This window comes from Mya arenaria, chromosome 11 (genome assembly GCF_026914265.1).
Source record: "Mya arenaria isolate MELC-2E11 chromosome 11, ASM2691426v1".
Classification (NCBI taxonomy): Eukaryota; Metazoa; Mollusca; class Bivalvia; order Myida; family Myidae; genus Mya; species Mya arenaria.
In genome coordinates, this window is record NC_069132.1 from 42,538,871 (window position 1) to 42,566,120 (window position 27,250).

Genomic DNA, 27,250 nt, shown 5'->3' on the forward strand with positions numbered 1-27,250 from the left:
TGAACATTCTCGCATCATGCTGATATTGGCACATAACACAACCTGAATATACTCGCATCGTGCTAATATTGGCATGTAGCACAACCTGAATCTACTCGCGTCATGCTGATATTAGCACGTAGCACAACCCAAACCTACTCGCGTCGTGCTGATATTGGCACATAACACAACCTGAATCTACTCGCATCGTGCTGATATTGGCACATAACACAACCTGAATCTACTCGCGTCGTGCTGATATTGGCACGTAGCACAACCCAAACCTACTCGCGTCGTGCTGATATTGGCACAAAACACAACCTGAACATACTCACGTCGTGCTGATATTGGCACATACCACAACCTGAACCTACTCGCGTCGTTCTGATATTGGCACATAACACAGCCTGAACATACTCGCATCGTGCTGATATTGGCACGTAGCACAACCTGAATCTACTCGCGTCGTGCTGATATTGGCACGTAGCACAACCCAAACCTACTCGCATCGTGCTGATATTGGCACATAACACAACCTGAATCTACTCGCGCCGTGCTGATATTGGCACGTAGCACAACCCAAACTTACTCGCGTCGTGCTGATGTTGGAACATAACACAACCTGAATCTACTCGCGTCGTGCTGATATTGGCACGTAGCACAACCCAAACCTACTCGCGTCGTGCTGATATTGGCACATAACACAACCTGAACATACTCACGTCGTGCTGATATTGGCACATATCACAACCTGAACATACTCGCGTCATGCTGATATTGGCACATATCACAACCTGAACCTACTCGCGTCGTGCTGATATTGGCACATAACACAACCTGAACCTACTCGCGTCGTGCTGATATTGGCACATAACACAGCCTGAACAAACTTGCATCGTGCTGATATTTGCACGTAGCACAACCTGAATCTACTCGCGTCGTGCTGATATTGGCACATAACACAACCTGAACCTACTCGCGTCATGTTGATATTGGCACATATCACAACCTGAATCTACTCGCGTCGTGCTGATATTGGCACATATCACAACCTGAACATACTCGCGTCGTGCTGATATTGGCACATAACACAGCCTGAACATACCCGCATCGTGCTGATATTGGCACGTAGCACAACCTGAATCTACTCGCGTCGTGCTGATATTGGCACGTAGCACAACCCAAACCTACTCGCATCGTGCTGATATTGGCACATAACACAACCTGAATCTACTCGCGTCGTGCTGATATTGGCACGTAGCACAACCCAAACCTACTCGCGTTGTGCTGATGTTGGAACATAACACAACCTGAATCTACTCGCGTCGTGCTGATATTGTCACGCAGCACAACCCAAGCCTACTCGCATCGTGCTGATATTGGCACATAACACAACCTGAATCTACTCGCGTCGTGCTGATATTGGCACATAACACAACCTGAATCTACTCGCGTCGTGCTGATATTGGTACATAACACAACCTGAATCTACTCACATCGTGCTGATATTGGCACATAACACAACCTGAATCTACTCGCGTTGTTCTGATATTGGCACATAACACAACCTGAATCTACTCGCGTCGTGCTGATATTGTCACGCAGCACAACCCAAACCTACTCGCATCGTGCTGATATTGGCACATAACACAACCTGAATCTACTCGCGTCGTGCTGATATTGGCACATAACACAACCTGAATCTACTCGCGTCGTGCTGATATTGGTACATAACACAACCTGAATCTACTCACATCGTGCTGATATTGGCACATAACACAACCTGAATCTACTCGCGTTGTTCTGATATTGGCACATAACACAACCTGAATCTACTCGCATCGTGCTGATATTGTCACGTAGCACAACCCAAACCTACTCGCATCGTGCTGATACTGGCACATAGCACAACCTGAATCTACTCGCGTCGTGCTGATATTGGCACATAACACAACCTGAATCTACTCGCGTCGTGCTGATATTGGCACATAGCACAACCTGAATCTATTCGCATCCTGCTGATATTGGCACGTAGCACAACCTAAACCTACTCGCATCGTGCTGATATTGGCACGTAGCACAACCTAAATCTACTCGCGTACCACAACCCAAACCTACTCGCATCGTTCTGATATTGGCACGTAGCACAACCCAAACCTACTCGCATCGTGCTGATATTGGCACATAACACAACCTGAATCTACTCGCGTCGTGCTGATATTGGCGCGTAATACAACCTGAATCTACTCGCGTCGTACTGATATTGGCACATAACAGAGCCTGAATCTACTCGCGTCGTGCTGATATTGGCACATAACACAACCTGAATCTACTCGCGTCGTGCTGATATTGGCACATAACACAGCCTGAATCTACTCGCGTCGTGCTGATATTGATACATAACACAACCTGAATCTACTCGCGTCGTGCTGATATTGGCACATAACACAACCTGGATCTACTCGCGTTGTGCTGATATTGGCACATAACACAACCTGAATCTACTCGCATCGTGCTGATATTGTCACGTAGCACAACTCAAACCTATTCGCATCGTGCTGATATTGGCACATAACACAACCTGAATCTACTCGCGTCGTGCTGATATTGGCACATAACACAACCTGAATCTACTCGCGTCGTGCTGATATTGGCACGTAGCACAGCCTGAATCTATTCGCATCCTGCTGATATTGGCACGTAGCACAACCTAAACCTACTCGCATCGTGCTGATATTGTCACGTAGCACAACCTAAATCTACTCGCGTACCACAACCCAAACCTACTCGCATCGTTCTGATATTGGCGCATAACACAACCTGAATCTACTCGCGTCGTGCTGATATTGGCACGTAGCACAACTCAAACCTACTCGCATCGTGCTGATATTGGCACATAACACAACCTGAATCTACTCGCGTCGTGCTGATATTGTCACGCAGCACAACCCAAACCTACTCGCATCGTGCTGATATTGGCACATAACACAACCTGAATCTACTCGCGTCGTTCTGATATTGGCACATAACACAGCCTGAACATACTCACGTCGTGCTGATATTGGCACATAGCACAACCTGAACAAACTGGCGTCGTTCTGGTATTCGCACAAAGCACATCATGAACATACTCGCGTCGTGCTGATATTTGCACATAGCACTGCCTCAACATACTTGCATCGTGCTGATATTAGCAGATATAACTACATGAACCTACTCGCGTCGTGCTGATATTGGCACAAAGCACAGCCTGAGCATACTCGCGTCGTGCTGATATTGGCACATAGCACATCCTAAACATACTGGCGTCGTGCTGATATTGACACATAGCACAACCTGAACATACTGGCGTCGTTCTGATATTCGCACAAAGCACAACCTGAACTTACTCGCGTCGTACTGATATTCACACAAAGCACAGCATGTGCATAATTGCATCGTGCTGATATTGGCACATAGCGCAATCAGATCCTGCTCGCGTCGTTCTGATATTGACACAAAGCACAACCTGAACCTACTAGCGTCGTTTTGATAGTAACTTATAGCGCAACCTAGACCTTTGCGCGTCTTGATGATATGGACACATTACACAGCCAAAATTTGCTCGCGTCGAGCTGATGTTTGCGCAAAGTAAAAGTTGTACATACTCGCGCCGTGCTGATATTGGCGTAAACCACATAGAGAAAAAACAGCAAAATTAAAAATTGCTTATACGAAAACAATAATAAAATGGCATAGCACTTACGAGTAAAAACAAATCGACATTCCCAGAATTATAACGCGGTCATTTTGATAACATGGTCGAAAGTGAATGTCTGAAGGATTTTGTAACGATTATTTTATGCAGAACTGATGGAAATTCGGGAGTCAATCGCTATCAATATCCATGGCACGGAAATGCCTTCTTTTTTGACTTGGCGAGCTCCTCATGTATATGATAATGTTATAATTATTACCTGGTGGGCCTTATACTTATTTTCTTAACAAGCAACCTCCTTAATCAAAACCAGTTATGCATCTCCTTCGGTCTCTTTTACTCTGAATGCTATAAAATAACATTACATATAAAGCCCGGTACGTATCTACCTAGAATAATGTCATTAGTGATTCTATTTCATGCAAGCGCCGGGAAAAGCTTCGTCAAGCGGCTCCGGATGCCAACAAACCCAGACCCATATCCGTATACGCTCGTTGCATTGAAAGACGAAGCTGATGAATTGTTAAATGCTGCCCACTCCATAAAACAAGATTATCGTACACTCAAGGCATTTGCGTATTCTTGCAGTTCGGGTGTGATAATTAACTCCAGGAACACTGCACTCCCTCCTGTTGACCATATTATTATGTCAATTTCCTCTCTGATATTATAAGGCCGCTCCCACAACAATAGTTTGAAAAGCAGGCATTAATTATTTGTTGTCTTTCCAACGTGTTTTTTTGAAATTCTAAGTTTATATTGATTGCCAGTGAAGTTTATTTTTACACAAAAAAATGTTTCGAAGAGTAAAATTATAAAGTTTATCTGCTTAGTTTAATTTACCACACGATCTACATGCAGTCTACATGTAGTTAAATGTAAAGATTTTGGATATTGTAAACCGTCTATATACATCCGAGGTTGTTTTCTGTCAGAGGTGTCCCGAAGGTCTGTTTTACAGTGAAGCAGGATAAAACGAGCGACAGTGAATCGTACTTCGATCTCCTCTCGATTTCAAACGGAGGTTTTATCAGGATATAATCCACACTTATTCTTCAATATATCAATCAAGGGCATGATATAAAACCACCTATTTGCATAAAATCTGCCTACCACTGCATCAAGTGAAGTGAATTAAGGTGTGAGATCTTCTCAATTGAGTTTTATAGGCCCTTTGGTTTCCCATGGCATCACTGAAACAAACATAAGTTATAATGTTGTTCATACAATCTTTAACTAGAGTTTTAGCTGAATACTTTTAGAAGGGTGATGCACCCGGTCCTATGGGCACCCGGCCCTTTTGTGCACTCTGCTCTTTTGAGCAACTTGACCCTTTTGGATAATTCTTCTGTTTTCACGGAGACCTTCATGTGCAAACCTCGAGGGTGAATAGAACTGATTTCTTTTTGATAAAAAACAAATAATGTAAATCCACAGATATGCGAAAATATCCAAAACATGACATAAACAATACCTGACTAATGGGAAAAGTACGAGTAATTAGTTGCTGAGAAAACATTTATGCATTTGTCATCATGTGCAACCTTATAAATCTACGCATGGGCGCATTGAGTTTTGTTTGTAGTCGCCAAGCCGGAAAATGGGTTTAGGAAACTCCGGATTCTCTTACAACGCAAGACCACACTCTCGCATAACATCGTGCTTACGAGGTGGTTGATTAAATGTTGTATAACATGTTTCACAATAGGAAGACAAACTAGTTTAATCTGTATCATAACTGAGACATCCTTAAAGGTACCGTAACTGAGGCACCCTTAAAGGTACCATAACGGAGGCCATTCTTGAAGGTACCATAACTGAGGCCATCCTTGAAGGAACCATAAATGAGGCATCATTGAAGGCACTATAACTGATGCCATCCTTGAAGGCACCATTACTGAGGCATCATTGAAGGCATCATTGAAGGCACCATAACTGAGGCCATCATTGAAGGCATCATAACTGGGGCCATCCTTGAAGGTATTATAACTGACGCATCATTGGAGGTACCATAACGGAGGTCATCTAAAGGCACGATAGTTGAGGCATCATTGAAGGCACTATAACTGAGGCCATTCTTGTAAGCACCATAGCTGAGGCCATCATTGAACGCACCATAACTGAAGCATCGTTTCTAAGGCCATCCTTGTAGGAACCATAACTGAGGCCATCCTTGAAGGTATCATAACTAAGGCATCGTTACAGAGGTCGTCCTCGAAGGCACCATAACTTAGGCATCATCGTTACTGAGGCCATCCTTGAAGGCACCATAATTGAGGCCATCCATGAAGGTATCATTACTGAGGCACCCTTGAAGGTACTCTCACTGAGGCATCATTGAAGGTACCATAACTGAGGCCATTATTGAAGGTACCATAACTGAGACATCCTTGAATGCACCATAACTGGTACCATAACGAAGTCCATCATTAAAGATATTATATCTCAGGCATTCTTGAAAGTACCATCACTAAGGCAATCCTTAAAGGTATCTTGCCTGAGACATCATTAAAGGCAACAATAATTGAGGCAGTTACATAAATGGATGACATATTGCACCAAAAGAAGTTCACAAGTACTCGCATCAGTAGTATTTCGCAACCGCTGTTTATTAGTTACAACACTTGTATATAAGAGTTGTATAGTGATGCAACATGTTTAACTTCGATAATTGTTATATAAAAATGATTTTGCTAGAAATAACATGGCATGCAGCAAAAAAGTATAAAGAATTATATTTGATTTGATATTTTTTATATAATTGTAATATAGTGATGCAACTTGTCAACGTCGTATGTTGTTATATAAAAACTGATTCTTCTAGATATAACATGGCACGTAGCAGAATAGTATAAAGACTCACATTTTAATTGTATTTTTAGAAATCAGCGTTAACAATGCCAAGGTCGCTGCTACTAAAATAGAAATACGGCTTCCACTCTATAAATTTTGTTAGAATTGACGTTAAGGGAAACACTAGGATACATATTGTGCAGGTAACTTATGTAAAGCCGTAGCTCGGAGTTACTTTTGGAGCCAAGGCCATAGAAGTAGTCACTAAACTAGAACATTGGTTTCCGTTTAATAACTTAATTGATTTGGAAGTAACTCATAGTGATGACTCTTGGTATACAGCAGGTCAATAAAAAGACGAACAACGGAATGGCATTTTGGGTTCAGTGGTATCAAGGTTAAGGAAGCTGTTATTTTAAATACAGTTTCCGCACAATTAATGCTGTGAAGTCATAACACTTGTTGTTTAGGCAGCGGCTGTTACGACAGAGCTTGTGGCTGCGTTTGAGGTCAGTGGAAACAATGCCAATGTCGATATAACGAAACCATAGTATTTTAAAATCGACGGATAGTAATGAAACTTATGTAGAGCATATGTGAAAATGTACATTATGGGTTAAGGTCAAGGCAAGATTGCTGTTGCTATCAATAGAAATAGATGCGTTCAGTAAAATGACATTAGATAAGATTGATGCATCGTTATAAAACTTGTTTTGTACATGTTAAGACATTTATTGCTCTATAGGTTGGTGGGTTCAAGGCAGAAGCCATAAAATGGAGAACTTGTTTTTGCTCAATAGCTTTAGATAGAAGCAATTGAAAGGGATGTAAAGTGTTGTCTATGAAACTTATGTGTAGACATTAATTGCTATTGGTGTACTACGGGAATGCATTTGGAGTTACTGTTGTCAATGTCAAGAACATGACCAAACAAGCCAGATAAAACGAAAAGAATACAAATATGTATTGCTCGAGCAACGATCTCAAATTAATTGCTTTTAATGTTATCAGTTCTCTCAGACATGTTGTTTACTTCATATGCTTACAACATGTTTTCGGCGCTCCATTAACATATCTTGCTTTTAATGAGTAGAAACGATTATCTCATTGTAACCTCCGGTCCTGTGAGAGAAAGTCGTTGCCATAGCTATAGGCAACTTAGATACCATTAACGTAACCATCGCTTGGAGAAAAGCAGAAATTTATGACATACTGTAGTGGCATCACCAGACCGTTTGTTGATAGAAAGTCGGCTGTCTTGCCATCATCGCTATGACAAGCTCCAGTATGGCTGAGTAAACAGCTAATTTGGAAGTACAGTAGAACGTGAATGAACTGGAAAACGTAGAAAAGATTTATCCGCGACGCGGTCAAGTAAGCAGTAATCCAAAGCACGCTGAGACTGCGAACGGAACGGCTTTTGAAGTTTTCGCATTTGTGGCAGCAGGACGATAAACTATACAGTGTTGCTGCACAGGCCGTATACGTTTGCGGTGAGAAATGTCCATCGAGGCCATTCGGTTCGGCAGTTCCACTTCCGATTGTAACCTCCTGTCACGTTATTTTCGGTAGACAATTCAGACAATGAATTGAATACTATCATATCATAATCACATGTTATTTTATTTATTATAACTATCCTGTGTCTATCCAAGGTAAAAGGAAAGAAGAATAACATTTTACGTAAAACTGCATATTGTAACGCAAGCAGACTTTATCAGCAAGTACATTGAGTTATTTAAACGAATGTATTGATGAAGGCCCATCAGTTGCAGTTTTGATGTGATAAAATGTTTAGGAAATAAACATGATAATCTCAAGTAGATAAGTTCAAACATTTTAATAATAAGATATAATGGTAATAAAGCTATAGAAACTTCAGAAATAGCAAAATTTTCTGTCGTGTGAACAGTTAGTTTAAAATACTTGTCCCTGAACTATCAGACATTCAAAATATATTGAATAAAATTGTATATCTTATACATATTTCATGACGAGCAAAAATGACTTTAAAATTCTATATAATGTGTATATTGTCCATTCGTCGGACTTTCTGTGGAAAATACTTCCGTTTTATTTCCATAAGTGCCATACAGAACTATGGAATTGTGCCCCGTTTCAACATTGGCACTTGCAACAGCCTTTTCGCATTTTTCAACAAAATGCGAATATAACCTGAAACCTTCTTCCTTCTGTATGTTGCCATTGAACTTCATAGCATTGCCTTTTAATTTGCCTCCCAGTGTTGATTGGGGCATAATCATAACGTCCCCGGGAAGGTCAAGAATTGAGACCAGTCGTCCACCATCGGTCTGTTTGCTGAGACGAGCCTTCAAGACTGACTTGACTGTAAAGGAAAACTGATTTGAGACATACATGAAATTAAATGTGATCGCCAATGGATAAACAGATTGCATAAGTACAGCTAGTATATACTACCGTACATACGTAAGTTTAAAAGTATACTTGACTTGGAGCTCTAATACTTTTATATTTGTATTATAGCCAATTTGTAAATAATAAAGAAATATAAATAGGTAATATCACGTACGTCGGTTGATCAGTTGGTTTGCATAGCTTCGAATTGATTTCCTGACGTCTCAATATCGACTTCAGTGGTAAATTTAGAATACTCGTAGTGTTAAGATTATTTCGAATATTGAAAATGTAAAAAACAGTCCATGATTTTGCTGTTTTATTTGTATACCAATTTTCGAACATCAAGCAACGAGAAGTGTCAATATTACAGACCAACAGTCTAATATTATAGTATTTTTTTATTTGATTCCCACATCTGGCGAAGATAACACTAACAATAGCTTTCTGAAGAAAAAACACACACATTTAAATTCGATCCACGATCACCCTTTGTCTAATATCGTAGTATTCGATAGTAAAATGTGCGCATGTGCACTATGCTACCGTCTGATACAGATTCAGAAAGCATTTTGCAATACGGACATTCTTTCCGGGTGTCTTTACGTTATTTTGTTCATATCATACTATATTTAAGATGAAAATGTAACAGATTCGAAAATATGCCATTTATTTTGTAATGTTTTTTATTACCCATGTTATCAATCATGGTTTCCGATGCTCCTTTAAAGAAACAAACGTAAACGATTAATCCACGTCCGATCTGTAAGAAAAATTGTTTTATAACAGAGCTTTTCTTAATATTTTCTATTATTATACTGCATGCATTCCATTGAAAAAATTCGGAGGCATTTATTTATGTTATTGACGAATTCAGAGTTAGCATACTGATTTAATGCAATAAAATAAAATAAATGTTATTTTCATATATGAATAAGACTAAAAAATGCAGGGTGTGATAAAAAGCAATTGATGGCAATATATTAATATGGGGACAAAGTTGCTCATCTAAATTCGGGCAACTGTGGGCTCAAGGTCAATGTAAAGGGTGAAACACGTAGGTAAAATGTACTACTATAAACCTCTTAAAATCGATGTACATGCAGCTTCATGGAGTAAAATTGTGTTCATTTACATCACACAAGGTTCTCTTGTCATCACTCACCTGTACGTATTCAGCGTCAACGCTATCCGTGGCCAGTTGAACCATAAGCCGGGCAGACAGGCACTGTTGCAGAATTACCCGTGCATGTTTACTGCCGTTTCCGCTACCTTCCGCTGCTGACATGGCGTGTTTGCTAATAATTTTTTAACGACGTACACTGAAAATAAACACAAATCTCTTCAATTCAATTAGGTTAACACCCGCTTCTCTTATATTGCTTATACTTAGACCAGAATCCGGAATACCGCTTGCCAAATAGACACTTTGGCAACCGTAAACCCCATTTAGAGCCTGCAAACCCATGTGCTGCTCTAATTAAGCCTACTCAGTTTCATATAGATCACAACTTGGCAACAAAACTGCCCATACAGAAGCTAAAACCACACATATGCAGCTCTAACTAAGCCTACAACCTGCCAAAGAGACCATTTTTGGCAACAATCAAGCCCATTTGGAGTCAAACTCATGTGTAGCTCTCATTAAACTTTATCTGTGAATTTCTAATGAAGCCTACTCAACACTTTGGAAATAAAAAACAAAATATTCAGCTTTTAACGAGCCTAAACAGTTTCAACAACACAATTGGCCAACTATGAAGCCCAAACACGTATACAGCTCTAGTTAAGTCTACTTAGGGTCAACAAGACCATATATTGATAACTATAAAGCCCATTCAAATCAAAGCAAACGAATACATAGCTTTAATTAAGCGTATTCAGTGACAAATATACCAATTCCGGCAACCATCAAGCTGATTAAGAGCCAAAGAAGTCCATATGTAGCTTTTACTCATTTAAGCAGCCATTAACGCCATAAAGTGCCAACGAAACCTGTGTGCAGCTCTTAGAAAGCATATTCAGTGTTAAAGTGACCCGCATTTGGCATCGATGAAGCACACTTAAAGCCGAACAAACTCATTTCTAGCTGTAATTTTGCATTCTTAGTGCCTAGTAGACCACATATTGGAGCCAATTTAGAGCCAAACAAACCCGTGCATAGCTGCTATTAAGCCTACTCAGTTCCCGATAGACACTTTTTCTAAAACCAGTATGCCCTTTCAAAGCCAAACAAACCCAGGCCCAGCTCTGTGCTAGACAGTTCATATTACGGCAACCATAAAGCCCATTCAGAGCCAACCAAACCCATAGACAGGTCTAAAATTAGACGTAGTACTCAACACCATGTGGTTGCCTTATTGTAATTGGTGGTCATATTGGATATATCCTGAGAGGGTCCTTACCCTAACCTTAACACTATTTTAGTAAATTATGTTAACGATTTCATAAAGGTATGTTGATGTAATGTTAAGGAACAGTCCATTTACAATACTGTTATTTCACATTGAATTAAATAGTGGCATTTATGTACTCTGACCTAAGAATCGTATTGACCATGACCTTGAGGTAGTCAATGCCGTAAATTAATTTAAGCTACTTTATGAACATGAGCTAAATAAATTGAAATATCCATCCCTAAATATAATGTGTGTGCCATGTTTAGAGATAAAAGAGTACATCTTAAAAGTCCATAAGTACCATAACTATATATTAACATAGTTTCAGTAATTGCAGCATTCTTGAAATTTGGCGGTCATATTTGATGATTTCATTTTTAAACCTGAGCTTTTTTAAAATCATGTTCACATTTTCTGCAAGTGTACCAAGTTTGAAAATATGAACCCAAAGAGCACCTGTTTATTAAAACAAAACACGACAAATTGTTCTTGGAATAATTGAAACAAACACTACTGAATGTTATAATACAGATAGTCATGCTATAATAGTAGTAGCAAACTGATGGGGTTGGGGACCAGTTTTGTGGTTATTTACTTATTTACTATTTATGGTTCCAACTCCCATCTGTTTTAATGTTAAACGAGTCAATATTTCAAACTTATTGTATTGTTTCCGGTGGTTTATAGAGATTTCAAAGTGATATAAAGATGATATGAAAGATAGCTTTTGGTGCCACACGGTGATATATAATGCAAATACAACGATTGTGTTAATATATCAGATCATTCAAACTTAGCGGAATAAAGTGTTTTTCTAAAAAAAGAAATTCCACCGTATTTTAGGAAATAAACTAACATAGAACTAATTCATTCAAATATATAAGTACAGACAAAACATTTAACAGAAAATAATAATTATAAAATGGTAATATGAAATGAATTTGTAAAACCAAAATATGCTGTTTATTTCAAACAAAGAATATTTAAAATTACCAGACATGAACGTCAATCCTTCTATGATACCAGATGTCTACAAATTAAATATTATTCAGATTTGAAACATATATGCACTTATCTTTAACGGTAGCAATCAATCACCTCTTCCGTATTAAGATTTTCGTTTAAGCTTGAATAATTCAGCCATGTTGAATGAACTTATTTCAATATTTTAAGAATGAGATATGCTATAAAAAAGTACATAAAAATTTGATGGGTTGATGCAGCTTTCAATCAACTCTTAAAACCTTTTCACTTTACCGCATCACCTGCTCACAAACAATATTAGACTTCGCAAACCAAAAATAACAAATGCACACATATATTAAGAATTACTTTCTCATTTTAAAGGCTATCATTGATGTCAATACACTGCTAACACAGCGAGCCATTGGTTAATCATTTTGACTATCGAACATGGTCAAGATGAATAACTCTTCACGGTATTATACGTCGGGTTATGCAAAACACCACCAATGAAAACATCCTTAGAAACCATATTTGTTTTTATTTCGAAGTTATACCTCGCGAAGACCTAAAACATCATAAATTATTTCCCTTATATATCACAAAGATCCTTTTTACATGATACATAATGAGTTTTGTCTCTCTCAAAGACAAAATCCCGCAAATAGAGCAAAATCTCGCAAAATGACTTATTCACCATCGAACTGGTTTCTACTTAGATCAGTTCGCAACTACTTATATTTTTTATTCTCACTCTTAAATCCAAGTTATTCAGTTTTTTTGGTAATGCTTTGATTAAGCAAAATTTATTTTTTATATTAAATGAGTAAATATTACAAACTTATTGTATGGATTCTACGGAATGCCGTTAATGCCATCGCCTATGAATGTGTTGATTTGAAACGCAATACTCGATAGTACGATGATGAAAACGCGAAATCACGAAACTACGATGGTGAAAACGCGACAGTACGCTGATTAAAACGCGACAGTATGATGACGAAAACGCGATAAAACGACATTACGATGATGATTATGCGATAAAATATCGTGTTTTTACCATCGTACTTTCGCGTTTTCAACATCGTAATATCGTGATTTCGTGTTTTCCTCATCGTATTGTCGCGTTTTCATCATCGTACTGTCGCGTTTTCATCATCGTACTATCGTGTTTTCATCATCGTCCTATCGCGTTTTTCACTATCGTACTATCGCGTTTTCATCATCGTACTGTCGCGTTTTGCATCATTGTACTTCGCGTTATCATCATCGTACTGCCGTGTTTTCATCATCGTACTGCCGTGTTTTCATTATCGTACTTCGCGTTTTCATCATCGTTCTATTGCGTTTTCATCATCGTACTGTCGCGCTTTCACTATCGTACTATCGCGTTTTCATCATCGTACTGTCGCGCTTTCACTATCGTACTATCGTGTTTTCATCATCGTCCTATCGCGTTTTTTTCATCGTACTATCGCGTTTTCATCATCGTACTGTCGCGTTTTGCATCATTGTACTTCGCGTTATCATCATCGTACTGCCGTGTTTTCATTATCGTACTTCGCGTTTTCATCATCGTTCTATTGCGTTTTCATCATCGTACTGTCACGCTTTCACTATCGTACCAGCGCGTTTTCATCATCGTACTATCGCGTTTTCATCATCGTACAGTCGCCTTCCGATGCGCATGCGCATAGACGAATGGGCGATACTATTTCCCGGTCTCTCACCGTATTATCCGGTCTCATCTGGTCTCCTAATTCCCGGTCTCTAGATATTGAAATAACTTATGGCTTCAGGCAACGGATTGTGTTGCCGATGTTTGTTAAACAACATCGAAAATTTCATTTGCTTTTGTACTATAATGATGTTTTCATCATCGTACTGTCGCGTTTTCACCATCGTAGTTTCGTGATTTCGCGTTTACATCATCGTTCTATCGAGTATCGCGTTTCAGATCAACACATTCATAGGCGATGGGCCTAACGGCATTCCGGTGGTTTATTGAGATTTAAAAGTGATATAAAAATGATATGAAAGATAGCTTTTGCTGCTCACACGGTGAAACATAATGTAAATACAACAATTATATTGAATATATCAGATCATTCAAACTTACTGGAATAAAGTGTTTTCCTCAAAAACGAAATTCCAACGTATTTCCAACGTACTTTTAAAATTATAATAATATGGGACTAATTGATTCCAATGTATAAGTACAGACGAAACATTAAACAGAAAAAAATAATCTAAAATGTAATGAATTTGTAAAACCAAAATATGCTGTTTTTTTTAAACAAAAAATACTCAAAATTACCTGACATGAACTTAAATCCTTCAATGATACCAGATGTCTGCCAATTTTTTGTTATTCAGGTTTGAAACATATGCGTTTATCTTTAACGGTAGCAATTATAGTGATAAGTTGCATCAACTCTTCCGTATTAAGATTTTCGTTTAAGCTTGAATAATTCAGCTTTGTTGTATGAACTTATTTCAATATATTTTGAATGATAAATGTTATCTAAATGTATATAAAAATATGATGGAATTTGTTGATGCAGCATTCAATCGACTCTTAAAACCATTCCGCTTTACTGCATCACCTGCTCACAAACAATATTAGAGGTCGCAAACCAAAAAAAAAATGCGCACATATATTAAGAATTACTTTCTCATTTTAAAGGCTATCATTGATGTCAATACACTGCTAACACAGCGAGCCATTGATTAATCTTTTTGACTATCGAACATGGTCAAGATGAATAACTCTTCACGGTATTATACGTCGGGTTATGCAAAACACCACCAATGAAAACATCCTTAGAAGCCATATTTGTTTTTATTTCGAAGTTATACCTCGCGAAGACCTAAAACATCATAAATTGTTTCCCTTATATCTCATAAAGATCCTTTTTACATGATACATAATGAGTTCTGTCTCTCTCAAAGACAAAATCCCGCAAATAGAGCAAAATCTCGCAAAATGACTTATTCACCATCGAACTGGTTTTTTCTCCCATCAGATCGCAACTACTTTATTTTTTATTCTCACTCTTAAATCCAAGGTTAATCAATTTTTTTGGTAATGCTTTGATTTAGCAAAATTTATTTTTAAATATTAAATGAGTAAATATTACAAACTTATCGTATGGATTCTACGGAATGCCGTTAAGGCCATCGCCTATGAATGTGTTGATCTGAAACGGGATACTAGATAGTATGATGATTAAAACGCGAAATCACGAAACTACGATGGTGAAAACGTGAGAGTACGATGACGAAAACGCGATAATACGACATAACGATGATGATAATGCGATAAACTATCGTGTTTTTACCATCGTTCTTTCGCGTTTTCACCATCGTAGTATCGTGAGCTCGCGTTATCATCATCGTACTATCGTATTATCGCGTTTTCATTATCGTACTATTTCGTTTTCATCATCGTACTATCGCGTTTCCATCATCGCACTGTCGCGTTTTTATCATCGTACTGTCGCGTTTTCATCATCGTACTATCGCGTTTTCATCATCGTAATATCGCGTTTTTATCATCGTACTGTCGCGTTTTCATCATCGTACTGTCGCGTTTTCATCATCGTACTATCGCGTTTTCATCATCGTACTGTCGCCTTCCGGTGCGCATGCGCCTAGACTAATGGGGGATACTATTTCCCGGTCTCTCACCGTATTATCCGGTCTCATCCGGTCCCCTCATTCCCGGTCTCTAGATATTGAAATAGCTTATGGCTTCAGGCAACGGATTGTGTTGCGGATGTTTCGTAAACGAAATCGACAATTTCATTTGCTTTTGAACGATAATGATGTTTTCATCATCGCACTGTGGCATTTTCGCCATCGTAGTTTCGTGATTTCGCGTTTTCATCATCGTACTACACGGGTGCGAAACAGTGGCTCCAGCTCTTTTAGGAGCTGTGTATAAAAAAAGCCAATGACACTTCCGAGCTAGAGTAAAAGAACGGATATCATCGTAAAACGTAAGTATGACTCCTTATTATATCTAATATCACAATTATGAGGGTTTATTTGAGAAATCGGGGAATGCAGTGTCATATAAATATGTTTAATCTTCACACGTATTTCGGTTATTTTGTAAACATATTGTTTATGAAGTTATAAAACCGATTCTCCCATCAAACACATGCATGTTTACAAACGAAAGTAGAATATTTTCACCAATTTTCAGCTGAATTTCACTCAAGAAGCTTACATTTAAGATACAATCAGTATTATCGAGTGCCCATGACTATCGAGTATCGCGTTTCAGATCAACACATTCATAGGCGATGGCCCTAACGGCATTCCGTAGGGTTCCGGTGGTTTACTGAGATTTAAAAGTGATATAAAAATGATATGAAAATAGCGTTTGGTGCTCACACAGTGAAACACATTGTAAATACAACAATTATATTGAATATAACAGTTAATTCAAACTTACCGGAAAAAAAGTGTTTTCCTCAAAAACAAAATTCCAACGTATTTCCAACGTTTGTTTGGAAATATAATAATATGGGACTAATTGATTCCAATAAGTACAGACGGAGCATTTAACAAAAAAATTATAATTATAAAATGTAATGAATTAGTAAAACCAAAATATGTTGATTATTTTAAACAATGAATACTAAAAATTACCTGACATGGACTTAAATCCTTCAATGATACCAGATGTCTACAAATTACATGTTATTCAGTTTTGACACATTTGCGTTTATTTTTAACGGTAGCAATTAAAGTGATAAGTTGAATCGCCTCTTCCGTATTAAGAGTTTCGTTTAACCTTGAATAATTCAGCTAAGTTGAATGAACCTGTTTCAATATATTTCTCATGATATATGTAATATTTATGCACATCTTTTTTTAGATTGGATGGATTGCGTTGATGCAGCATTTAATCGACTCTTAATACCTTTCCGCTTTACTGCATCACCTGCTCACAGTCAATATTAGACTTTAGCGCAAACTATGAATACCAAAAACTACAAATGCGCACAAATATTAAGAACTACTTTTAAGTGCAAATTCATAATTCCGATCGTCTTTCTGATATTGGAGCATATCACAACCTGAACATACTCACGCAGTGCGGATATTGGCGCATAACACGACCTGAAAACCCTCAGGTCGTGCTGAATTTAGCACATATCAAAGCCTGAACCAACATGTCGTGCTCATTTTGGCGCAAAGCACAACCTAAAAATACGCGCGTTACGCTTAAATTGGCACATATCACGACCGAAACCTTTTCGCGTCATGCTGATATTTGCGCATAGCACTACCTCAACACACTTGCATCGTGCTGATATTGGCACATATCACAACCTGGACATTCTCGCATCGCACTGATATTGGCACATAGAACAACCTGAACCTACTCGCGTTGTACTTATATCGGCACTTAGCGAAACCTGAACCTACTCGCGTCATGCTGATATTGGCACATATCACAACCTGAACCTACTCGCGTCGTGCTGATATTGGCACATAATAAAACCTGAATCTACTCGCGTCATGCTGATATTGGCACATAACACAGCCTGAACATATTCGCATCGTGCTGATATTGGCACGTAGCACAACCCAAACCTACTCGCATCGTGCTGATATTGGCACATAACACAACCTGAATCTACTCGCGTCGTGCTGATATTGGCACGTAGCACAACCCAAACCTACTCGCGTCGTGCTGATATTGGCACGTAGCACAACCCAAACCTACTCGCATCGTGCTGATATTGGCACATAACACAACCTGAATCTACTCGCGTCGTGCTGATATTGGCACGTAGCACAACCCAAAACTACTCGCATCGTGCTGATGTTGGAACATAACACAACCTGAATCTACTCGCGTCGTGCTGATATTGTCACGCAGCACAACCCAAACCTACTCGCATCGTGCTGATATTGGCACATAACACAACCTGAATCTACTCGCGTCGTGCTGATATTGGCACATAACACAACCTTGAATCTACTCGCGTCGTGCTGATATTGGTACATAACACAACCTGAATCTACTCGCGTCGTGCTGATATTGGCACATAACACAACCTGAATCTACTCGCGTTGTGCTGATATTGGCACATTACACAACCTGTATCTACTCGCATCGTGCTGATATTGTCACGTAGCACAACACAAACCTATTCGCATCGTGCTGATATTGGCACATAACACAACCTGAATCTACTCGCGTCGTGCTGATATTGGCACATAACACAACCAGAATCTACTCGCGTCGTGCTGATATTGGCAAATAGCACAACCTGAATCTATTAGCATCCTGCTGATATTGGCACGTAGCATAACCTAAACCTACTCGCATCGTGCTGATATTGACACGTAGCACAACCTAAATCTACTCGCGTACCACAACCCAAACCTACTCGCATCGTTCTGATATTGGCACATAACACAACCTGAATCTACTCGCGTCGTGCTGATATTGGCACGTAGCACAACTCAAACCTACTCGCATCGTGCTGATATTGGCACATAACACAACCTGAATCTACTTGCGTCGTGCTGATATTGGCACGTAGCACAACCCAAAACTACTCGCATCGTGCTGATATTGGCACATAACACAACCTGAATCTACTCGCGTCGTGCTGATATTGGCACGTAACACAACCTGAATCTACTCGCGTCGTTCTGATATTGGCACATAACACAGCCTGAATCTACTCGCGTCGTGCTGATATTGGCACATAACACAACCTGAATCTACTCGCGTCGTGCTGATATTGGCACATAACACAACCTGAATCTACTCGCGTCGTGCTGATAATGGTACATAACACAACCTGAATCTACTCGCGTCTTGCTGATATTGGCACATAACACAACCTGAATCTACTCGCGTCGTGCTGATATTGGCACATAACACAACCTGAATCTACTCGCATCGTGCTGATATTGTCACGTAGCACAACTCAAACCTATTCGCATCGTGCTGATATTGGCACATAACACAACCTGAATCTACTCGCGTCGTGCTGATATTGGCACATATCACAACCTGGACATTCTCGCGTCGTGCTGATATTGGCACATAGCACAACCTGAATCTATTCGCATCCTGCTGATATTGGCACGTAGCACAACCTAAATCTACTCGCGTACCACAACCCAAACCTACTCGCATCGTTCTGATATTGGCACATAACACAACCTGAATCTACTCGCGTCGTGCTGATATTGGCACGTAGCACAACTCAAACCTACTCGCATCATGCTGATATTGGCACATAGCACAACCTGAATCTATTCGCATCCTGCTGATATTGGCACGTAGCACAACCTAAACCTACTCGCATCGTGCTGATATTGGCACGTAGCACAACCTAAACCTACTCGCGTACCACAACCCAAACCTACTCGCATCGTTCTGATATTGGCACATAACACAACCTGAATCTACTCGCGACGTGCTGATATTGGCACGTAGCACAACTCAAACCTACTCGCATCATGCTGATATTGGCACATAACACAACCTGAATCTACTTGCGCCGTGCTGATATTGGCACGTAGCACAACCCAAACCTACTCGCATCGTGCTGATATTGGCACATAACACAACCTGAATCTACTCGCGTCGTGCTGATATTGGCACGTAACACAACCTGAATCTCCACGCGTCGTTCTGATATTGGCACATAACACAGCCTGAACATACTCACGTCGTGCTGATATTGGCACATAGCACAACCTGAACAAACTGGCGTCGTTCTGGTATTCGCACAAAGCACAACATGAACATACTCGCGTCGTGCTGATATTTGCGCATAGCACTACCTCAACATACTTGCATCGTGCTGATATTAGCAGATATAACTACATGAACCTACTCGCGTCGTGCTGATATTGACACAAAGCACAGCCTGAGCATACTCGCGTCGTGCTGATATTGGCACATAGCACATCCTAAACATACTGGCGTCGTGCTGATATTGACACATAGCACAACCTGAACATACTGGCGTCGTTCTGATATTCGCACAAAGCACAACCTGAACTTACTCGCGTCGTACTGATATTCACACAAAGCACAGCATGTGCATAATTGCATCGTGCTGATATTGGCACATAGCGCAATCAGATCCTGCTCGCGTCGTTCTGATATTGACACAAAGCACAACCTGAACCTACTCGCGTCGTTTTGATAGTAACTTATAGCGCAACCTGGACCTTTGCGCGTCTTGATGATATGGACACATTACACAGCCAAAATTTACTCGCGTCGAGCTGATGTTTGCGCAAAGTAAAAGTTGTACATACTCGCGCCGTGCTGATATTGGCGTAAACCACATAGAGAAAAAACAGCAACATTAAAAATTGCTTATACGAAAACAATAATAAAATGGCATAGCACTTACGAGTAAAAACAAATCGACATTCCCAGAATTATAACGCGGTCACTTTGATAACATGGTCGAAAGTGAATGTCTGAAGGATTTTGTAACGATTATTTTATGCAGAACTGATGGAAATTCGGGAGTCAATCGCTATCAATATCCATGGCACGGAAATGCCTTCTTTTTTGACTTGGCGAGCTCCTCATGTATATGATAATGTTATAATTATTACCTGGTGGGCCTTATACTTATTTTCTTAACAAGCAACCTCCTTAATCAAAACCAGTTATGCATCTCCTTCGGTCTCTTTTACTCTGAATGCTATAAAATAACATAACATGTAAAGCCCGGTACATATCTACCTAGAATAATGTCATTTGTGATTCTATTTCATGCAAGCGCCGGGAAAAGCTTCGTCAAGCGGCTCCGGATGCCAACAAACCCAGACCCATATCCGTATACGCTCGTTGCATTGAAAGACGAAGCTGATGAATTGTTAAATGCTGCCCACTCCATAAAACAAGATTATCGTACACTCAAGGCATTTGCGTATTCTTGCAGTTCGGGTGTGATAATTAACTCCAGGAACACTGCACTCCCTCCTGTTGACCATATTATTATGTCAATTTCCTCTCTGATATTATAAGGCCGCTCCCACAACAATAGTTTTAAATGCAGGCATTAATTATTTGTTGTCTTTCCAACGTGTTTTTTTGAAATTCTAAGTTTATATTGATTGCCAGTGAAGTTTATTTTTACACAAAAAATGTTTCGAAGAGTAAAATTATAAAGTTTATCTGCTTAGTTTAATTTACCACACGATCTACATGCAGTCTACATGTAGTTAAATGTAAAGATTTTGGATATTGTAAACCGTCCATATACATCCGAGGTTGTTTTCTGTCAGAGGTGTCCCGAAGGTCTGTTTTACAGTGAAGCAGGATAAAACGAGCGACAGTGAATCGTACTTCGATCTCCTCTCGATTTCAAACGGAGGTTTTATCAGGATATAAACCACACTTATTCTTCAATATATCAATCAAGGGCATGATATAAAACCACCTATTTGCATAAAATCTGCCTACCACTGCATCAAGTGAAGTGAAATAAGGTGTGAGATCTTCTCAATTGAGTTTTATAGGCCCTTTGGTTTCCCATGGCATCACTGAAACAAACATAAGTTATAATGTTGTTCATACAATCTTTAACTAGAGTTTTAGCTGAATACTTTTAGAAGGGTGATGCACCCGGTCCTATGGGCACCCGGCCCTTTTGTGCACTCTGCTCTTTTGAGCAACTTGACCCTTTTGGATAATTCTTCTGTTTTCACGGAGACCTTCATGTGCAAACCTCGAGGGTGAATAGAACTGATTTCTTTTTGATAAAAAACAAATAATGTAAATCCACAGATATGCGAAAATATCCAAAACATGACATAAACAATACCTGACTAATGGGAAAAGTACGAGTAATTAGTTGCTGAGAACACATTTATGCATTTGTCATCATGTGCAACCTTATAAATCTACGCATGGGCGCATTGAGTTTTGTTTGTAGTCGCCAAGCCGGAAAATGGGTTTAGGAAACTCCGGATTCTCTTACAACGCAAGACCACACTCTCGCATAACATCGTGCTTACGAGGTGGTTGATTAAATGTTGTATAACATGTTTCACAATAGGAAGACAAACTAGTTTAATCTGTATCATAACTGAGACATCCTTGAAGGTACCGTAACTGAGGCACCCTTAAAGGTACCATAACGGAGGCCATTCTTGAAGGTACCATAACTGAGGCCATCCTTGAAGGAACCATAACTGAGGCATCATTGAAGGCACTATAACTGATGCCATCCTTGAAGGCACCATTACTGAGGCATCATTGAAGGCATCATTGAAGGCACCATAACTGAGGCCATCATTGAAGGCATCATAACTGAGGCCATCCTTGACGGTATTATAACTGACGCATCATTGAAGGTACCATAACGGAGGTCATCTAAAGGCACGATAGTTGAGGCATCATTGAAGGCACTATAACTGAGGCCATCCTTGTAAGCACCATAGCTGAGGCCATCATTGAAGGCACCATAACTGAAGCATCGTTTCTAAGGCCATCCTTGTAGGAACCATAACTGAGGCCATCCTTGAAGGTATCATAACTAAGGCATCGTTACAGAGGTCGTCCTCGAAGGCACCATAACTTAGGCATCATCGTTACTGAGGCCATCCTTGAAGGCACCATAATTGAGGCCATCCATGAAGGTATCATTACTGAGGCACCCTTGAAGGTACTCTCACTGAGGCATCATTGAAGGTACCATAACTGAGGCCATTATTGAAGGTACCATAACTGAGACATCCTTGAATGCACCATAACTGGTATCCATCATTAAAGATATTATATCTCAGGCATTCTTGAAAGTACCATCACTAAGGCAATCCTCAAAAGTATCTTGCCTGAGGCATCATTAAAGGCATCAATAATTGAGGCAGTTACATAAATGGATGACGTATTGCACCAAAAGAAGTTCACAAGTACACGTATCAGTAGTGTTTCGCAACCGCTGTTTATTAGTTACAACCCCTGTATATAAGTGTTGTATAGTGATGCAACATGTTAAACTTCGATAATTGTTATATAAAAATGATTTTGCTAGAAATAACATGGCATGCAGCAAGAAAGTATAAAGAATTATATTTGATTTGATATTTTTTATATATAATTTGTAATATAGTGATGCAACTTGTCAACGTCGTATGTTGTTATATAAAAACTGATTCTTCTAGATATAACATGGCACGTAGCAGAATAGTATGAAGACTCACATTTTAATTGTATTTTTAGAAATCAGCGTTAACAATGCCAAGGTCGCTGCTACTAAAATAGAAATACGGCTTCCACTCTATAAATTTTGTTAGAATTGACGTTAAGGGAAACACTAGGATACATATTGTGCAGGTAACTTATGTAAAGCCGTAGCTCGGAGTTGCTTTTGGAGCCAAGCCATAGAAGTAGTCACTAAACTAGAACATTGGTTTCCGTTTAATAACTTAATTGATTTGGAAGTAACTCATAGTGATGACTCTTGGTATACAGCAGGTCAATAAAAAGACGAACAACGGAATGGCATTTTGGGTTCAGTGGGATCAAGGTTAAGGAAGCTGTTATTTTAAATACAGTTTCCGCACAATTAATGCTGTGAAGTCATAACACTTGTTGTTTAGGCAGCGGCTGTTACGACAGAGCTTGTGGCTGCGTTTGAGGTCAGTGGAAACAATATCAATGTCGATATGACGAAACCATAGTATTTCAAAATCTACGGATAGTGATGAAACTTATGTAGAGCATATGTGAAAACGTACATTTGGGGTTAAGGTCAAGGCAAGATTGCTGTTGCTATCAATAGAAATAGATGCGTTCAGTAAAATGACATTAGATAAGATTGATGCATCGTTATAAAACTTGTTTTGTACATGTTAAGACATTTATTGCTCTATAGGTTGGTGGGTTCAAGGCAGAAGCCATAAAATGGAGAACTTGTTTTTGCTCAATAGCTTTAGATAGAAACAATTGAAAGGGATGTAAACTGTTGTCTATGAAACTTATGTGTAGACATTAATTGCTATTGGTGTACTACGGGAATGCATTTGGAGTTACTGTTGTCAAGAACAAGCCAGATAAAACAAAAAGAATACAAATATGTATTGCTCGAGCAATGATCTCAAATTAATTGCTTTTAATGTTATCAGTTCTCTCAGACATGTTGTTTACTTCATATGCTTACAACATGTTTTCGGCGCTCCATTAGCATATCTTGCTTTTAATGAGTAGAAACGATTATCTCATTGTAACCTCCGGTCCTGTGAGAGATAGTCGTTGCCATAGTTATAGGCAACTTAGATACCATTAACGTAACCATCGCTTGGAGAAAAGCAGCAATTTATGACATACTGTAGTGGCATCACCAGACCGTTTGTTGATAGAAAGTCGGCTGTCTTGCCATCATCGCTATGACAAGCTCCAGTATGGCTGAGTAAACAGCTAATTTGGAAGTACAGTAGAACTTGAATGAACTGGAAAACGTAGAAAAGCTTTTTCCGCGACGCGGTCAAGTAAGCAGTAATCCAAAGCAAGCTGAGAATGCGAACGGAACGGCTTTTGAAGTTTTCGCATTTGTGGAAGCAGGACGATAAACTATACAGTGTTGCTGCACAGGCCGTATACGTTTGCGGTGAGAAATGTCCATCGAGGCCATTCGGTTCGGCAGTTCCACTTCCGATTGTAACCTCCTGTCACGTTATTTTCGGTAGACAATTCAGACAATGAATTGAATACTAGCATATCATAATCACATGTTATTTTATTTATTATAACTATCCTGTGTCTATCCAAGGTAAAAGGAAAGAAGAATAACATTTTACGTAAAACTGCATATTGCAGACTTTATCAGCAAGTACATCGAGTTATTTAAACGAATGTATTGATGAAGGCCCATCAGTTGCAGTTTTGATGTGATAAAATGTTAAGGAAATAAACATGATAATCTCAAGTAGATAAGTTCAAACATTTTAATAATAAGATATAATGGTAATAAAGCTATAGAAACTTCAGAAATAGCAAAATATTCTGTCGTGTGAATAGCTAGTTTAAAATACTTGTCCCTGGACTATCAGACATTCAAAATGTATTGAATAAAATTGTATATCTTATACATATTTCATGACGAGCAAAAATGACTTTAAAATTCCATATAATGTGTATATTGTCCATTCGTTGGACTTTCTGTGGAAAATACTTCCGTTTTATTGCCGTAAGTGCCATACAGAACTATGGAATTGTGCCCCGTTTCAACATTGGCACTTGCAACAGCCTTTTCGCATTTTTCAACAAAATGCGAATATAACCTGAAACCTTCTTCCTTCTGTATGTTGCCATTGAACTTCATAGCATTGCCTTTTAATTTGCCTCCCAGTGTTGATTGGGGCATAATCATAATGTCCCCGGGAAGGTCAAGAATTGAGACCAGTCGTCCACCATCGGTCTGTTTGCTGAGACGAGCCTTCAAGACTGACTTGACTGTAAAGGAAAACTGATTTGAGACATACATGAAATTAAATGTGATCGCCAATGGATAAACAGCTTGTATAAGTACAGTTAGTATATACTACCGTACATACGTAAGTTTAAAAGTATACTTGACTTGGAGCTCTAATACTTTTATATTTGTATTATAGCCAATTTGTAAATAATAAAGAAATATAAATAGGTAATATCACGTACGTCGGTTGATCAGTTGGTTTGCATAGCTTCGAATTGGTTTCCTGACGTCTCAATATCGACGTCAGTGGTAAATTTCGAATACTCGTAGTGTTAAGATTATTTCGAATATTGAAAATGTAAAAAACAGTCCATGATTTTGCTGTTTTATTTGTATACCAATTTTCGAACATCAAGCAACGAGAAGTGTCAATATTACAGACCAACAGTCTAATATTATAGTATTTTTTTATTTGATTCCCACATCTGGCGAAGATAACACTAACAATAGCTTTCTGAAGAAAAAACACACACATTTAAATTCGATCCACGATCACTCTTGTCTAATATCGTAGTATTCGATAGTAAAATGTGCGCATGTGCACTATGCTACCGTCTGATACAGATTCAGAAAGCATTTTGCAATACGGACATTCTTTCCGGGTGTCTTTACGTTATTTTGTTCATATCATACTATATTTAAGATGAAAATGTAACAGATTCGAAAATATGCCATTTATTTTGTAATGTTTTTTATTACCCATGTTATCAATCATGGTTTCCGATGCTCCTTTAAGGAAACAAACGTAAACGATTAATCCACGTCCGATCTGTAAGAAAAATTGTTTTATAACAGAGCTTTTCTTAATATTTTCTATTATTATACTGCATGCATTCCATTGAAGAAATTCGGAGGCATTTATTTATGTTATTGACGAATTCAGAGTTAGCATACTGATTTAATGCAATAAAATAAAATAAATGTTATTTTCATATATGAATAAGACTAAAAATGCAGGGTGTGATAAAAAGCAATTGATGGCAATATATTAATATGGGGACAAAGTTGCTCATCTAAATTCGGGCAACTGTGGGCTCAAGGTCAATGTAAAGGGTGAAACACGTAGGTAAAATGTACTACTATAAACCTCTTAAAATTGATGTACATGCAGCTTCATGGAGTAAAATTGTGTTCATTTACATCACACAAGGTTCTCTTGTCATCACCTACCTGTACGTATTCAGCGTCCACGCTATCCGTGGCCGGTTGAACCATAAGCCGGGCAGACAGGCACTATTGCAGAATTACCCGCGCATGTTTACTGCCGTTTCCGCTACCTTCCGCTGCTGACATGGCGTGTTTGCTAATAATTTTTTATCGACGTACACTGAAAATAAACACAAATCTCTTCAATTCAATTAGGTTAACACCCGCTTCTCTTATATTACTTATACTTAGACCAGAATCCGGAATACCGCTTGCCAAATAGACACTTTGGCAACCGTAAACCCCATTTAGAGCCTGCAAACCCATGTGCTGCTCTAATTAAGCCTACTCAGTTTCATATAGATCACAACTTGGCAATGAAACAGCCCATACAGAAACTAAAACCACAC

The 27,250-nt window shown here is 38.9% G+C and overlaps 2 protein-coding genes across 3 annotated transcripts; both read right to left on the reverse strand.

Moving 5' to 3' along the window:
• Window positions 1-8,394: 8,394 nt before the first annotated feature.
• LOC128208200 (D-aminoacyl-tRNA deacylase 2-like) lies at window positions 8,395-16,981 on the reverse strand. Of its 2 annotated transcripts, none has more exons than XM_052911647.1 (4): window positions 16,867-16,981; window positions 10,011-10,167; window positions 9,539-9,608; window positions 8,395-8,816 (listed from the first exon to the last, which is right to left on the reverse strand). In XM_052911647.1, the coding sequence occupies exons 2-4, from the start codon at window positions 10,131-10,133 to the stop codon at window positions 8,479-8,481; spliced, it is 531 nt and encodes a 176-aa protein (XP_052767607.1). In that variant the 5' UTR covers window positions 10,134-10,167; window positions 16,867-16,981; the 3' UTR covers window positions 8,395-8,478. The 2 variants fall into 2 exon arrangements, with proteins under 2 accessions (XP_052767607.1, XP_052767608.1); XM_052911648.1 differs by lacking the exon at window positions 16,867-16,981 and adding an exon at window positions 14,525-14,590.
• Window positions 16,982-25,235: 8,254 nt separating this feature from the next.
• Window positions 25,236-26,990, reverse strand: LOC128208201 (D-aminoacyl-tRNA deacylase 2-like). The gene is made up of 3 exons (XM_052911649.1): window positions 26,865-26,990; window positions 26,394-26,463; window positions 25,236-25,672 (listed from the first exon to the last, which is right to left on the reverse strand). Exons 1-3 carry the CDS (start codon window positions 26,907-26,909, stop codon window positions 25,335-25,337), a joined length of 453 nt encoding a protein of 150 aa, XP_052767609.1. The 5' UTR covers window positions 26,910-26,990; the 3' UTR covers window positions 25,236-25,334.
• Window positions 26,991-27,250: the final 260 nt, after the last annotated feature.

What these genes read in the sequence shown, in the direction of transcription:
- LOC128208200 (XM_052911647.1), bottom strand. Translation starts at nt 10,133, where the DNA reads ATGTCAGCAGCGGAAGGTAGCGGAAACGGCAGTAAACATGCACGGGTA. An exon ending in TTGACGCTGAATACGTACAG is followed by an intron (nt 9,609 to 10,010) that starts GTGAGTGATGAC and finishes TTTTTCTTACAG; the next exon opens with ATCGGACGTGGATTAATCGT. An exon ending in AACCATGATTGATAACATGG is followed by an intron (nt 8,817 to 9,538) that starts GTAATAAAAAAC and finishes TTTCCTTTACAG; the next exon opens with TCAAGTCAGTCTTGAAGGCT.
- LOC128208201 (XM_052911649.1), bottom strand. Translation starts at nt 26,909, where the DNA reads ATGGTTCAACCGGCCACGGATAGCGTGGACGCTGAATACGTACAG. An exon ending in TGGACGCTGAATACGTACAG is followed by an intron (nt 26,464 to 26,864) that starts GTAGGTGATGAC and finishes TTTTTCTTACAG; the next exon opens with ATCGGACGTGGATTAATCGT. An exon ending in AACCATGATTGATAACATGG is followed by an intron (nt 25,673 to 26,393) that starts GTAATAAAAAAC and finishes TTTCCTTTACAG; the next exon opens with TCAAGTCAGTCTTGAAGGCT.